Here is a 17039-nt window from a genome sequence, read left to right on the forward strand (position 1 = left end):
CTGTCAAGGCGACACTTGAAACAAACATAAAACAAAACCAAGTATCAAAGTGATACTTAAAACAAAACATAAAACAAAACCATGTATCAAACGATACTTAAAACAAACCTAGTATCAAAGCGATACTTAAAACAAACCAAGTATCAAAGTGATACTTAAAACAAACCAAGTATCAAAGCGATACTTAAAACAAAACATAAAACAAAGCCAAGTAATAAACGATACTTCAAACAAACCAAGTATCAAAGCGATACTTAAAACAAAACATGAAACAAAACCAATAACCAAGTACCCATACCGGTTACAGAGTTTATCGGCAAACAGAATTGATTTGTTTCATCTAGCGTAGAATTTAGCATCCCTTAGTTTGGTACAAACCAATCCTATATGGTAGGCATGTTCTATTTCGGTGTTCGAGAAGATGAGAATATCATCAATGTAGACCCAAGCAAAAGGGTGGAGGTATTCGCTTAGGAGGATTTCCATAATTCGCATAAAGGTGGCAGGCGCATTCATATCTCCTTGTAACATAACTCGGCTAATGAAACTTCCGAAGGGTGTTTTGAAACCGTTGTAGCGTTCGCTTTCTGGGTCTAACCTTGTTTGGAAATAAGCATCACTTAGATCAATCTTACTTCGGAATCTTGCCCGTCCAACTGCATTTAGAATCTGGGTTTGGTTTGGGATAGCGGAGCTGTCCATAACTGTGTTTTCGTTCCATAGCTTAAGGTCAACCAAGGGGCGGATTCTTTTGCCATCTGCTTTGGGTTGAACAAACATAGGAGCGGCACCTGGGGCTTCTGCTTGGTAGATGACTCCTCTTCTCTGTTGTTGGTTGATCCAATCACAAAGTGGGCTTTTGTATGTGTCAGGAATAGAGTAGGTGGGTTGGTTTTTTAGACTAGATGGGTCCCGGAGGCGGATGTGGTGATTCACCTCTCTCATATGCGGTAGTTCTTCGGGTATTTGATCAGGGAAAACATGAGAGTACTCATCCAATAGTCGTAGGGCAGTCGCTTCACAGACTGCGGCTCGCTACTCTCCACTTGTTGGCTTGCATGAGACTCTAACCTCCTGCTCTGGGAAATCGATAGTTGATTCCCCACACCTGATTATAGCTTTATGGTGATTCAGGAATGGCATGCCTATCAGGGCATCGTATTTGGCTAAGTTTCCAACCAGCATTTCCTGGGGGGGTAGGACTGCAGAACCAAGTCGAATGGTCGTACTACAGGTTTTATGGCTTGTGGATCGTGATCCTTTTACTGCCATATTGACTGGTATGGGTTGGTTAAGGTCTCGAGTGAGCAGTCCATGGACAGAGACAAAGGCATTACTGATCATATCTCTTCCGATTGCGCCAGTGTCGAATGGGACTCGAGCCTTTTTGCCATTGATCAGGATAGTACCTTCTCGAGCGGTGTGTGCTTTGAATGTAGCCAGAGGTCAAAAACTGTTGCATTCCACATCGATATATCCGATATGGATCTCTTGATATTCACTGGATTGGGCGTTATCGCTTTCAACATTGTTGGCCAATGCCTCTTGCTTAATTGCCTTTTCTTTTCCTTTCTTTGTAGGACAATTCTTTGCCATGTGTCCTGTTTTTCCACATTCAAAACATTCTCCCTTTTGCCGTCTCGCTTCCTTGGAGGATTTTGTTTGGTTCTTGAAAACCCGGGGGGTATTGTCTTTAGAGTTGCTGGAGGCTTTGTGTCGTGGCTGGCTGTTCCTACTAGAGGATGTCCGTGTTTTGTAGGCCTTGGTCTCATGGAGAATGGCGTCCTTTCATTCGGCTCTTGCAATTATTACTGCAATATCATCGCCGTCTTCCTCGCGTGGTTCTACTTCTCGCCGGAGGGTAGGGTGCATGGTGTCGTAGAATCGTCGCTTCAGGATGTATTGGGAAATACTTCCTCTCTCCATTCGGTCCTTATACATTATTAGGTCCGTAGCCACATCGGTGATTCACTTAACATGCATTCCGTTAACTTACTGGAGCTGGTTGAATTTGTTGTATAGGAGGTCGTTGGTTATAGAGGATTGGAATCGTCCTTTCAGGTAATCGATAACTGTAGTTCCTCTTAATCTTAAATTCACACCCAAGTCCTTATAGCATTGGTGGTACGCGTTGGTTGCCTTTCCTGCACACAATGATCCAATGATAAGTCCGGTTGTAGGGTCTTCCACATCTTTTCCTTGTAAGAGTAGGAAGTGTGAGAGTTCTGTTGCCCATCGGTCAAAGGCTTCAGGTTTAAGGTCTTTTCCTTCTCTTGTGAACTTTGCTGGGAGGTGGAGTTTAAACTTAGGGGGTTTAAATGCTGCGGGTACGTCCTCTTCTTCAGGCCTTCCCGAGATTTCCCTCCTCCAGAAGGCCCTCCTCCTGTGCTAGCCATATCTGATTCGCTACTAGATTCGGGGTCGTTTGGAGGTTCAAAGGAAGGCTTCTTTGCTGGGGTAGCAGGGAATTCTCCTGGAGGTTGTGTATCTTCCGTGTTTGCAGGATCGCGCAGCTCTTTAGCAGAGCGCCGGGCTTGTTTCTTTTTTTGTAAGGTCTTGCTGTGGGATTTGCTTCCCACACCTGGTCGTCAAAGACTCTATCTTAGGTTTGAGATGAAGCCGAATGTGCTGTGATTCTGCCGCTTCTCTCCGCTAGCGTTCTGAGGTGGATATCGATAGGTTGATCAGGCCTAAATCCGGGGACAGATTCTTAACCACTTGCTGTGGTTGAAAAAATGTAACGTGTTCGGAGGGTGCTAATCACGTTAACGATAAAGGATACGATAGTTGGTAGGTGGCCTGGTCTTCCAGAGAGGAGGCGAGAGCTAAGAACTAATGGAGGCCTCGAGGGTGTACTGAGGAACAAAGAAGTAACCGTTCAACCAAGTATATTGAAATACTGTCTGTCGAAGTCTGCCCTTTCTATCATAGAAACAGGCGGTCATTAAATACACAAATCTGTTCATGTCTTAACATGAACCAAACTAATCAAAGGTATCAATCAATACACTTTGGTAGAACTCCTTAAGTATCAAAGCGATACTTAAAACAAAACATAAAACAAAACCAAGTATCAAACGATACTTAAAACTAACCAAGTATCAAAGCGATACTTAAAACAAAACATAAAACAAAACCAATAACCATGTACCCGTACCGGTTACACGTAAGGCACTCTCGCAAGGCATATTCGCCAGGCACACTTCCCATGAGTCATATTTGAGCCTTGTGCGAAAGCATCATAAATCCCACACATAACAAATTATATGACTTAAATGAGTCATATGTGTGAAACAATAACATACCTGTAACTCATAACCATGTATCATGTGAAAACCTTTTTTATGCCAAGCCACGTTTGTGACAATAGTGTGGTCCAATCATCCAGGAATGTTGATGGAACCTTCAAACCACAAGCAGCTCGAGGTGAAAGTCGAGCATTACCACCAAGCGAGTCCATGGAGTTAGACAAATCAAAAGCAGGACCGGCTCTGAACCTGTTTAAGGAAGAATATGCTACAAGAATGAATGGGAAACTCTGCGTAAGGGGCGGAAAAGCAGGCCATCAGATATGAGAATGCAGAAGCCGACCCGACCGTGGATACCAAGGGACCAGAGCTGCTGGAAACAATTACTTTCAAGCTCAAAAGAGGAGCAATATTCACGAAAAGATCATAGAAGATTTACCGGCAGAAAACGACGAGGGTCCCCAGTAAATGGTAGTTTCGGAGAACTGTAACGTGTTCGCAGGGTGCTAATCACGTTATTGGTAATAGATACGATAGTTGGCAGGTGGCCTGCTCTACCAGAGAGGAGCTGAGAGCTGAGAACTACAGGAGGCTTCGAGGGTGTACTGGGGAACAAAGAAGTAACCATTCAACCAAGTATATTGAAATACTGTCTGTCGAAGTCTGCCTTTTCTATCATAGAAACAGGCGGTCTTTAAATACACAAATCTGTTCATGTCTAGCATGAATGAAACTAATCAAAGGTATCAACCGATACACTTTGGTGAAACTAATTAAGTATCAAGGCGATACTTAAAACAAAACATAAAACAAAACCAAGTATCAAATGATACTTAAAACAAATCAAGTATCAAAGCGATACTTAAAAACAAAATATAAAACAAAACTAAGTATCAAATGATACTTAAAATAAACCAAGTATCAAACGATACTTAAAACAAACCATAAAACAAAACCAAGTATCAAACGATACTTAAAACAAACCAAGTATCAAAGCGATACTTAAAACAAAACATAAAATAAAACCAATAACCAAGTACCCATACCGGTTACAAGAGCCAAGATGTAGACCTGAAAAACCCATTAAGTTAGCAAACTACTACACAGCACTACCTACACAAAGGGAAGAAGAAGATAAAGATCATGTGATGATCAAAACGAGGATACAAAACGAAAAGTATGAAGAAACAATGATATATGTAATGCTCGACTTGCGCGTAACCCAAGATTTCATCTACAAAGAAATTTGTGACAAATACTGACTCCACACCAAAAAAGTGAAGAAAGCAAGCCTCTACCTACTTAGCAGATGGAAAGTCAAGTACAACAGGTCCTATAACCTATATAGTGACAGTATCTATGGACATTGACACCAATAGGGAAACGGTAACTTTTCAGGTAGCCGATTTCAAGAACCGTGAGATAGTCCTAAGGATGCTATGGTTACGAAAACATAACCTGACGATCGATTAGAAAATAGAACAAGATGACCTTCACCAGCGAACAGTGTGCGACACGATATCTCAACAGTTCAGCGGTGGTCTACTCAACACTGATACGAGAAGTGGAAGAAGAAACTTTACATGCAAAGTATGCTGAGATGCGATAAGATAAGAGAGTCTGGATACAAAAGCTGGACCAAGGGGCAAAAGTGCCTACCAAGTGTTTCAAAGAAGCAGCAGGACATGACCTGTATGCCAACAAAGAAACCAAGATACCTGCCAAGGGGCAGGCAATAATAGGAACAGGAATAGCTATCATACTACCAGAAGGCACCTATAGACAGATACCACTCAGCAGTAGTCTAGCAGTTAAATATCGACTCATGACTATGGCGGGGGTGATCGATGCCAATAATACAGGTGAAATCAAAGTAGTCTTAACCAACCTGGCTTAAGAGGACTGTGAAGTCCAGAAAGGAAATCGAATCGCACAGTTGATCATTGAAAAAATCAACAAACAGGATCTACATGAAGTAGATCAAGTGGAAGAAACCACAAGGAGAGACAAGGGATTAAGAAGCACAGACCAAAACCAGCCTGATATAATAAAAAGAATCAAGATCAAGGAGATCACAGCACAAGCCTTTGGACGGTACTATGGAAGAGGAGATACAACAGGAATTCTCAAATGGACATACGAAGACAAAATAGCGGTCTTAGCGAAAATTAACATTAGCATGGAACTAGCAATCCAAGATAAGAAATACCAAACCAAAAAAGGATGGAGATAATTGATTCCAAAAGAATATCATCAATTCACAAATCTATTCCAAGAAGAGAAAGCTATGGGGCTACCACTCCGAAGACCAGGAATTGACCACGAAATTCAGCTGAACAAAGATGAGAAAACAGGAAAAATAAAAGAGATTCCCTACAAAAGCTTATACCTACTAGGAGAAGTGGAGCTCGAAGAAGTTAGAAAGTATATAGAGCAAAACCTAAAGCGAGGATGGATCAGAGACTACTTTGTATCAGGAGGATCTCCAATACTATTCGTCGAAAAGAAAGATGGAAAAATGAGTCTCTGTGTAAACTACAGAGCCCTCAAAAGGTTACCAAGAAAGACCGATATCTATTACCCTTAATTGCAGAGATACTGGATAGACTATGATCAGCAAAATACTTTACCAAACTCAACATCAAAGGTGCATACCACAATATTCACATCAAAGCAGGAGACAAATGGAATACTACATTCGCCTCAAGATACAGAATATTCGAATACTTGGTTATGCCTTTCGGGCTAACCAATGCACCAGCTTCATTCCAAAGATGGATCAACAAGGTACTTAATAAGTACCTCAATATATGTTGCATCGTATACTTGGACTATTTACTCATCTACTCTAAAAACATGCAACAATGCCAGAAGGATGTCAGCAATACCATTGCCGCAATACAATGATCAGGAATGAAGATCAAACCAACGAAATGCAAATTCCATAAAGAAGAAACCAAATACCTTGGATTTATCATCAATTAGAGCGGGGTCAAGGTTGATCCAGTTAAAACAGCAGCAATATGGGATTGGGCCAAACCAAATAACAAAACAGATGTTCAGTGCTTTGTGGAATTCTGCAACTTTTATCGAAGGTTCATAGAGGGGTTTAGCATGCTTACAAAACCACTCTATAATCTAACCAAGAAAGACAAGAAATGGGAATAGGGAGAAACAGAACAAAAAGCATACGATACTATCTGGACACATCTGATATCAGCACCAATACTGGTATACTTCAACCCAAACCGAAGGACAATGATTGAAACAGATGCCTCAAAGTATTTATATTCAGGCATACTATCGCAACAATTCGAAGATGGAAAATAGAGGCCAGTATCTTACCGATCCTATAACGTATTCGCTAGGTGCTAATCACGTTATCGGTAATGAATACGATAGTTGGCAGGTGGCCTACTCTTCCAGAGAGGAGGTGAGAGCTGAGAACTAAAGGAGGCTTCAAGGGTGTTCTGAGGAACAAAGAAGTAACTTTTCAACCAAGTATATTGAAATACTGTCTGTCGAAGTCTGCCTTTTCTATCGTAGAAACGGGCGGTCTTTAAATACACAAATCTGTTCATGTCTAGTATGAACGAAACTAATCAAAGGTATCAATCGATACACTTGGAAAAACTCTTTAAGTATCAAAGTGATACTTAAAACAAAACATAAAACAAAACCAAATATCAAACGATACTTAAAACAAACCAAGTATCAAGGCGATACTTAAAACAAAACATAAAACAAAACCAATAACCAAGTACCCGTACCGGTTACAGATCCAAGACAATGACACCTGCAGAATGCAACTACGACGTTGCAAACAAAGAACTATTGGCAATAGTTCAAGCATTAAAGGAATGGAGGAGATACATTCCGAAGAATGACCATCTGCTTCGAGTTCTAACCTACCACAAGAATTTGGTCCTGTTCATGATCACGAAGGAATTGAACGACCACCAGATAAGGTGGATGGAACACCTTAGCAAATACAATTTCAAAATTAAATACCGACCAGGCAAAGAGAGCGGAAAGCCAGATGCTCTCACAAGAATTGCAAGCGACAAACTACAAAGAAAAGAAGACAAAAAGATCAAACAAAAAACACGAACACTATTATCAAAGACCTACTTCGAGGCAATGGAGGTTATCCAATTCATATCAATGGAAGAAAAAGAAATCAAGATGGCAAACGAAGGAGACAAAATAGTTTAGACAATAAGAGAAGCAATGGAGGAAGGAGAAAAGGAGATGAAAGGAATTGCTCTGGGTTTATGTCAATGGGAGGATGGAAATATGTGGTACGATGGAAAACAATAGATCTCTGAAGAAGAAAAGATAAGAACAGACATCATACAACAACACCACGATATCTGAACTGCAGGACACAGAGGAATGGTGAAAACTACAGAATTCATCAAGAGGTTATTCTATAGGCCAGGACTGCGCGAAGATGTCAAAAGATATGTCAAGAGTTGTGTCACGAACGTGGCTTGGCATGAAAAAGGTTTTCACGTGACACATTGTTGTGAGTCACAGATATGTTATTGTTTCACACATATGACTCATTCGAGTCTTATGATTTGGTATGTGTGGGATTTGTGATGCTTTCGTACATGGCTCAAATATGAGTCTTGAGATGTGTGCCTGGCGAGTATGCCTTACGAGTGTGCCTTGCAGGTAAGCCTTACGCATATGATTTATGTTTCACACATGACCTCATTATGAGGTTATGGGTTTTACACATATGACTCAGTCGAGTTATATGACTTGTTTATTGTGTTATGATTGCTTTATAAGTTTTCACACATGACCTCACTATGAGGTCATGGATTTTGAGCATGTGACCACTTTGGTCACATGACTAGTTTGTTATGATTTGGTTTCGCACATGTGACCACTTTGGGTCACATAACTTAGGGCGGGAAGAACACTATATAAGGAGGCTGAGGCGGTCAAGGAGGATAGGTTCTTTAGGCTTTGTTCTAAGTACTTTTCCTTTTTCTTTCACCCTGTGTCAGATGTGAAGGTTTAGTGTCAGTCCAATCAGAGCCCTTGATTTCTATCTCACGATAGGCTTCAATTCTTTAACTTCGAACACCTTTTGGGAGCTTCGTTATTATACCTCCTCCTATGTTTGCTGGAAGTTCTTGCTTCCTTCTACTTATCCTTTCAGTTGTTGACAATGGTCGCCTCCTCACGGTCGCAATGGCTAAGTGAGCCTCCGCCACCTCCACTATGTCCGCTCTACATTCGTCGGTGGTTTTGTCTCGTACTGTCGAGAAGACCTTCGTCTTAGTGGCCGAAGTCTCTTGCCTTTGGCATCACATCTCCTTTCTTTCTCGGCAATTTCATCGTACTGAGAAAGAGATATCTACCTTGTTGACTGCCCTGCCCTCCGAACGTGATACAGTTTGCAGTTTGGTTGCAATTCTGGTGGCTGAAGCTCCTACGATTATTCCCTCTTCTCCTGTCTCCTCGATCGCTTCAGTTACTAAGGTGGTCTCCGTTGAGGGAGCTGGGCTAGACTCTCAGGATTCACAGGTCTTAGCAGAGTTGCTCCCTTGGGGGAATATTGCACTGCCGGTTATCCCGACCCCTCTTGCAACTTCGGTTGTGGATAGTAGTGTGGATGGACTGGTTCCTGATTCGTCAGGTCCGTTTGAGGTGCTGGCTCCTAGGGTGGGTGGGGTGGATCTTGGTGTGGTGGTACCAGCTGCGGTGGTATCATGTCCTTCGGGGGGGAAAGTGCCTGAGTCCTCTGTAGCTGAGCCCGTGGCTGATCAGGGTAACGCCTCTGGTGGCGTCCTCCCTGTGGCGGTGGGTGGTAATGAGGGTGGCTCATTTCCTCCTGTTGCTAGACCTGCACCTAGAGGTGAGAAGAGTAAGAGAAACAAGAAGTGCCGGGTCAAACAAGACCAGACCTCACCCATGCCACTTGTCCCCGACTCGGAAGGGTCATCGTCTTCGCCGGTGTGCTACCGCAAACTGGCTACTACAAAGTCCACAGTGGGCTCGCTGCCTGCAGAGCGAGCTGAGGAGTTAGAGGAGAGCTGAATACAGGGGCATGTTTGGTCAAGTGCCAGCAACTTGGGGACTATCTCGTTCTCGCTGCTTCTATTGAAGTTTTTGAGCTGCGCTGCCGGTGTGGTGCCTCCCTGATTCTCTATGATAGTTCGTACCCCCTTGGCTAGGGAGCCCTCACCCTGTAAGTCAGCTTTCCCTTGGGTCTACGCGCTTGGGTATTAGGTGTTTCATTTTGTTTGGGAATAGGGATGGGTGCAGGGGCGGTCGGTGGGGTGTCTCAGGATCATTGAGTGGGGGCACTCAGGCGGGTTTCTACTGTGGAGGAGGTTATCGTGGGGTCATATTCAGGTGGCAGTAGTAGATTTTTGTATTTTGTATAGGTAACTTGGCTGGCGGGTAGGCTGGGCTCAGGAGGATTTTTCTTTATCGTTGATGGCTTTGTATTTAGTGTTTGTGTTGGGGCATGGTGCAGGCATGTTGGAGGTACGGTGTCACGAACATGGCTTAATGAGGAAAGGGTTTTCACGTGATGCATAGTTATGAGTCACAGGTATGTTATTGTTTCGCGCATATGACCTATTCGGGTTATATGATTTGTTATGTATGGGATTTGTGATGCTTTCGCACATGGCTCATGTATGAGTCATGGGACATACGCCTGACGAGTATGCCTTGCGAGTGTGCCTTACGGGTAAGCCTTGCGCATATGATTTATGTTTCACACATGACCTCATTATGAGGTCATGGGTTTCGTGCATATGACTCAGTCGAGTCATATGACTTGTTTATTGCATTACTATTGGTTTATGAGTTTTGCACATGACCTCACTATGAGGTCATGGGTTTTGAGCATGTGATCACTTTGGTCATATGATTAGTTTGTTATGATTTGGTTTCGCACATGTGACCACTTTAGGTCACATGACTAAAGGCGGGAAGAACACTATATAAGGAGGCCGATGCGGCCAAGGAAGATAGGTTCTTCACGCTTTGTTCTAAGTACTTTTCCTATTTATTACTTTAACGAATATAAAACACCTTTACGATCTTTATCCTTATTGCAACGTTATTGTTACGCCAAGGAAGGCGCTTTACGGAGAAGAGTTAGAGAAAGCTTACAATAGGTATTCCCGGTAGAAGACAAGGGTCTTGTACTATCGGTAACGTAGTCAGAGGCCTAGAGCTATCGTAAGACAAAGGAAGAAGAAGACAGGAAGAGAAGTATCGTTCCCCATCGCCAAGCATTAATTATCCAGAGAGGGATCGTTACATACGGGGTTGGCGGTTTAGTTAGTCCATAGTTAGTGGTATCCAAGATGCCACAATCTGGGAGTCTGGCCCTGGAGCTCGTCATATGCCAGTATTGGCGGTACGAGTTTAAATAAAATTAGATTGAATTCTTAGTACTTTTCCTACTTATTACTTTAACAAATATCAAACACCTATACGAGCTTTATCATTATTGCAACTGTTATTGTTAAACCGAGGAAAGCTCTTCATGAAAGAAGTGTTAGAGAAAACTTATGATAGGCGTTCCCAATAGAAGATAAAAATCTTGTACTATCGGTAACATAGGTAGAGGCCTATTGCTATCGTATAACTAAGGAAAGAAACAGAAGAAGGAGAGAAGTATCGTTCCCTGTCGCCAAGAACTAACAATCCAAGGAGGGATTGTTACACTCACCCACCAATTCACTATCATGAAAACCCAAAAAAAACTTAAAAGATGTAAATACATAGTAGAAATTAATATTTAGTCTACCATCCATCAGCCTTAATAATTGCCTCTATTCTATTTACCATTGATACAGCTAAAGTATCAAAAACCTTTAGGTCAAGAAGTTTCCAATAATGAGTGATGGCCTCTACTATTGCCTTCTTGACCACATTGACATCATCCTTTATAAGATATAGCTCAGGGTAGTACTTGTGAAGCTTACCTTTCACCAGAGGCTAAATATTTTCAATTGAATTGAGATCTGGTGAATAGGCAGGAATTTCCATCGGTGTAATTCCCTGCTCTCTGAGCCATCTCCTAAAAGGCAAGTGAGTCTTAGTATTGTCAATGATAAAAAATACCTCTTCTTCTCCAGCCTTTTCTCTGATATTCTTCCATATCCCTAGAACGTCATAATAATCATAAACATCAATAATTGACTTCCCAGTAACTCCACCTCTAGCAGAAGAAGGATCAGGAAAAATAGGCAAAAAAAGACCATAAGTTTGACTATAAAAATAACCAGTCATCATCTGGCTAATCCCTCTCTCCCCTCTCCTAGTCTTAGATTCAACACAATCCTTATTTCATTTCTCATATAGGTATCTGAAAAACCATTCTCTCCTCTTTTCTCCTCCTCTTTTAACAGCTACCTCATCCTCCCACATTGCTTTCCTTTTCCAAATCTCCTTTATCCAAAGCCTATAAGCTAATGCCTATTCCAATCTCTCTTGAGCTAGATCCTTATCTAAATGAACTCTCTCTTGTGCCATCCACTTTCTAAGATGCTTTTTTTCAAGTGTTCTCCTTACTGTCCTACTAGAAACATTGGAAGCAACTTGCTCAGCAATGTCAGAATAGGTAGTATGGCGATTTTTAAGAGCTTCCTCCACCATAGTATCATGTCTCTGACAGTAGTGTAGGAGATATTAAGGTAGTGGAAAATTTGCTGATATCTCATCTGAGGTTCATGTAACCCGAGAATCCTCCCCCTGGTAAACTCAGAGAGATGTGTGGAGGGAATAGTTTTTTGGCATAACTGTGAAGAATAGGAGGCATAGTTTATTGAAAAAAAGAATTGAGCAGAATGGTTTCTTCTTGGTTGACTTAGAGCAATTCTTTTAGATACTGTTGAGAGTGTGGGGTGATGAAAAGGGGTGAGTTGCCACCGATTGTTGAATCGTGATTAATTTTGTCAACGCACAATACATCACGCATAGAGAGAGTGGCCTTAGTTGGATTTGACTGGCTCCGAGCATACATCCAAAGATCTATCAATGCCATTGCCCAGTTGGACTCTCTGTCGATTTATCTGTCTCGAACTTCTGTTGAATCCCACCGGTATGCATAAGAGGGTGTAATGAAAAACAATTCTCTGCTGCGATATTATTATATCCATCGAATTAAGATTATTGCTATCGCTATCGGTATATCATATCCCGCCCGCTTACTACAACAATTCTGATGCTGCCGCTGCCAGCGAAAGGTCTATAGTAGAATGGGCACAGTACCGTGTGTGTGATACCAGCACGCAAGGCGCCCAACTACAGTAACATAATCAACCGTAATACAAAATCCCCTCCTTACCGAAAAGTGGACTGACTACCTTTCAACCATCTTCTCCACCATCCGAACCTTCTCTTCCAATTCCTGGACCCACCCCTCAACTTTGCCCATATTACCCTGTATCGTCCCCTCACTCTCCTTGACCACTGTTTCCACTTTTTCCAGCGCGGCCCTCCACCGCGCAATTTCCCCGCCCATCTCCTCCTGCCTCCTCTCCAACTTAGTCAGGTTTTCCACCGCCTTTCCGGCGTCAGCGTGAATAGTCCTGAGACTTCGTAAGCGATCGAGAACAGCCGGCAGAAGCGGCCCGAGATTCTCGATCGTGGGGAGTGCACCATAGAGTGCGTTTATCTTGGCTTCTCGTTCGCTCATGTCTGCCAGTGGGGCGGTACTTCCCTCTGAGAGTTGGTCGGCTTCCTCCCTTCGAGCATCTGCAGTGGCCTTGGCGGCTTTCCTAGCCTCTGCTAGCCTTTCTGCTTCCAGGGTGAGCTGTTTTACTCGTTTGTTGGCTGCGTCGAGGGATGTTGTAGACGGAGCTGTCAAGACAGACATTTGTCGGCTGAGTTCGTCGAGGGTAGGGATCATGGCCGAATTGGGGAGTTCTTTGTCAACGTTTACGGTAGCGGATGCGCTCATTCCGAGGACCTTCTCGAGGACGGTAAGACGCTTGTCGAAGTCTGCTGCCTTGGCCAGAGCGTGAGATTGTTTGAAGGCCGGGGCGTAAGTCACTGTATATGTTGCCGTTGAACCATCCGTTGTAATAGGCGCATTCTCGGATGCCTTCTAGTAGAGTAGTTGTTAGCGGGTTCTCAATATAGAATTAAGAAAAAAAATACTCTCACATCAACTGCAGTTTTCTCGCTAACTTGCCCTTGAGCGTTTGGCGCAGTAACACTCATAGCAGCAGCCAACTTCTTCGCCAGCTTAGCCTGAGCGCCCCTCTCTTCCCCACTCACAGTCTGCAGGCCCTCAAGAACATTACTCAATTCATCGATGCTCGACTTGAACTCCACCACATCCAGAATATCCTCATCCTCGTCATCCACACACACCCCCTCCTCCCCTTTTCTCGCCCCCCCCTGGACCGTTCCATCCTCCTCCATCCCATCTCCAAGTTCTTGCTCCCTAGCCTCAATCTCACCCCTAACCTCCTCAACCTCCTTCTTCAGCCTAGCCACTCGTTTCTCCAACGTCTCCTCACCAAGCCCATCATCATCATCGTCATCATCGTACTCCTCGTCGTACGCTCCAGCCCTCCTCCTCCGCCTCCTAGAACTAGCTCTATAACTTCTTCGCTTTCCACTGATACGATCTGAGAAGTCAACACCTGTTGCATCGATCTCGGTATGTTTGAAGGATCCCCTCGCAGCTGCAAGTCTTAAATGGTCATAGCTGATGGTTCCACAACCGTTCGCGTCTTCACCGACTTCAGAACCGGAGGCGGAATGGGCTGCGCTAGTCGATGTCTGGAAGGTGGATATATCCTCCGCGAGGTCCGGGGTCTCATATACATCTTGTGAAATGTCCTAGGCGAGAAAAGGATCGTGAGCTTGATTGTGTCCTCCCCACTTATAGGATTTGAAAGCATACTAAATCTGGAAGAGCGGCGTATTTGGAAGACATTGAAGCTGTCGGTGGAGGGAGGGGTAAAGGAAAGGTTTTTGAAGGTTTTGGAGACTTTGTGATTGTTGTTTTGACTTTTTCTGGGGGTGACCCTGAGTAGGTGGGTTGGTGGGGTTGACGTGATGGACAAGTTGCTGCTTAGCAGCCGCAAAGGGGTTGTGTTGTGCTGTGGAGCATGAGTTATTATTACACGGCATACATAGTAACCGTGCCAAGGTTCCCGCCACTTCGAAAGACGCTAGGCGACCTTCGAAGATTGACGGCACTCCTACAGAGTGCCGGACAGTTCAAAGAGATGGACAGCTCAACAGAACTATACTAAGTCCATCACCATTCATCCCTCACAACCCTGTTCCACCAAACCTCATTATGTCCACTGAAGCTTACTCCACAATCGAAGCCCGAATCCAAGAAGCAATTGAGGTACTCAACGGAGAAGGAAATCTGAATGTGTCTGCTGTTACGCAGAAGTTTGATGTCCCTAAAGAGCGCCTGTGCACACAGTGGAATGGTTGGCAATCTCGTCAAGAGTGAGTTTCACCAAATAGGAAACTAAGTGAAGCCCAAGAGATGGGCTTATGTCAGTATCTAAATCAACCAGATGAGATAGGAATTCCACCATGCTATCATCTCATTAGCAAATATGCAAACTCAATCCTCCTTCGCTCATATTCAGATCCCACAATTACACCACTAAGTGTGAGTGAGAAGTAAACTCGCCGGTTCCTCTCCCAACATCCTGAATACAAGATCCAAAAACAGAAATCTCTTGACGTAGATCACAAAAGGGCACATCATAGTGATGATTTCCATGATTGGTTTCTTCAGTATAAGAAAGCAATAGATGAGAAGGGGATTTTGGATGTTGATTCCTATAACATCGACAAAACAGGATTTAGGATCAGGATTGGGAAGGACCAGTGGGTAGTGACTCGGGAGCCAACATGTCCAATATATATAGCTAGTTCAAGTCATCACGAGTTAGTAACAGTAATCGAAAGCATCAGCAGTGATGGCGGGATACTTTCCCCCATGGTTATTGTTCCTAGTATACTTCACATGAAAGATTGGTATTTACAGACAGATCTGCCTGGTGATATCTTGGTCGGAGTTTCAGAAACCGGATATTTGAAATATATGTATACCATGGACTGGCTTCACCATTTCAAAAAGTGCTCTAGTTGCTGACAAGTTGGAGCTTAGAGATTGCTTCTCCTCGATAGACATGATTCACACTCTATAAGAGAGTTTATACAGTTTTATGATGATCATAAGATTTTACTCTTTTGTTTTCCACCTCATTGTACTCATTTATTACAGCTGCTTGATGTTGTTGTGTTCTAGTCTTATAAACATTACCATTTGGAGACTGTTAATTCCACAACAAGATACAGGTGTTCCAAGTTTGACAAGATTGAATTTTTGACTGCACTCAACTCTATCCACTCTCTTACATTCAAGCTTATGACAATTCGTTCTGCCTTCCGAAAGACGGAATTAATTCCTTTTAATCCTGATATCATACTTAGGAAGCTTATAGAGCAGGAATTTCAGAATATCCAAACTCCATCTACACCTCCGTCATATATAGAACTCCCATCTACAACCTCCCAAACTAATCAGTCTCTTAACAGACATACAGATGGTCTTTTATCAGACCATGGCCAACTCTCACCATCAACAAGCAAGAGTCTTCAAATGTTCATTAAGGATAGCCTTGTACAGGCACATACTGCTATACAGGTACTTGATGATCTTACATAAACAAAAGCTGCTGAACTTGCTTGTGCTACATGACAAAAAATGGAGCTGAAGGTCTCAACAAAAAAGTGGAACTATGTCTGTTGATGAGGCAAGTGCAATGGTACAGCAGAAAAAGCAGGACAGTGTAACCGGTACGGGTACTGTAACGATCCCTCTCTAGATAGTTAGTTGTGTGGCGATGGGGAACGATACTTCTCGTTTCTGTCTCTTTCTTCCTTTGTCTTACGATAGCTCTAGGCCTCTGCCTACATTACAAATAGTATAAGACCTTTGTCTTCTATTGGGAACGCCTATCATAAGCTTTCTCTAACTCGTCTTCATGAAGAACCTTCCTTGGTGTAACAATAACCTTGTAGTAAAGATAAAGATCGTAAAGGTGTTTTATAATTGTTAAAGTAATATGTAGGAAAAGTACTTAGAACAAAGCGTGAAGAACCTATCCTCCTCGGCTGTATCGGCCTCCTTATATAGTGTTCTTCCACCCATAGTCATGTGACCTAAAGTGGTCACATGTGTGAAACAAAATCATAACAAACTAGTCATGTGACCAAAGTAATCACATGCTCAAAACCTATGACCTCATAGCGAGGTCATGTGCGAAAAACTCATAAACCAGTCATAACGCAATAAACCAATCATATGACTCGACCGAGTCATATGTGTGAAACATAAATCATATACGTAAGGCTTACCCGCAAGGCATACTCGCAAGGTATACTCGCAAGGCACACTAGCCCTGTATACATCCCATGACTCATATTTGAGCCACGTGCGAAAGCATCACAAATCCCACACATAACAAATCATATGACCTAAATGAGTCATATGTGTGAAACAATAATGTACCTGTAACTCATAACTATGCGTCACGTGAAAACCCTTTCCTCGCTAAGCCACGTTCGTGACATTAGCTCCCCTCCTCCTGAGCCTGAGTCCCATTAGGCTTTTTCTCCCAGTTTCAATAGTTCCCGTCCTGCCGAGCACATTGTCCTTCTCAGCTTGTGGAACTTTTCGTCTGCCGTCCTCTATCTGACCCTTACCGATTCCAGAGTCAGATTCGCCATCTCGATCATGTGCCGCTGATTGTCGTTCAG

General features: G+C 43.0%; 1 protein-coding gene across 1 annotated transcript, besides 2 other annotated features; it reads right to left on the minus strand.

The window, feature by feature from the left end:
* The first annotated feature begins 6567 nt into the window (after nt 1-6567).
* Nucleotides 6568-6605: a sequence feature (Short protein (GSTUM_00008420001, CAZ84265.1) was converted to a misc_feature.).
* A 429-nt stretch (nt 6606-7034) lies between these two features.
* Nucleotides 7035-7041: a sequence feature (Short protein (GSTUM_00008420001, CAZ84265.1) was converted to a misc_feature.).
* A 5553-nt stretch (nt 7042-12594) lies between these two features.
* GSTUM_00008421001 (uncharacterized protein) lies at nt 12595-14181 on the minus strand (the record flags this gene model as incomplete). The annotated part of the gene is made up of 3 exons (XM_002840029.1): nt 12595-13341; nt 13536-14084; nt 14149-14181. 3 exons carry the CDS (start codon nt 14179-14181, stop codon nt 12595-12597), a joined length of 1329 nt encoding a protein of 442 aa, XP_002840075.1.
* Between the last annotated feature and the right edge of the window lie 2858 nt (nt 14182-17039).

This window comes from Tuber melanosporum, assembly GCF_000151645.1.
Source record: "Tuber melanosporum whole genome shotgun sequence assembly, scaffold_47, strain Mel28".
Classification (NCBI taxonomy): domain Eukaryota; kingdom Fungi; phylum Ascomycota; class Pezizomycetes; order Pezizales; family Tuberaceae; genus Tuber; species Tuber melanosporum.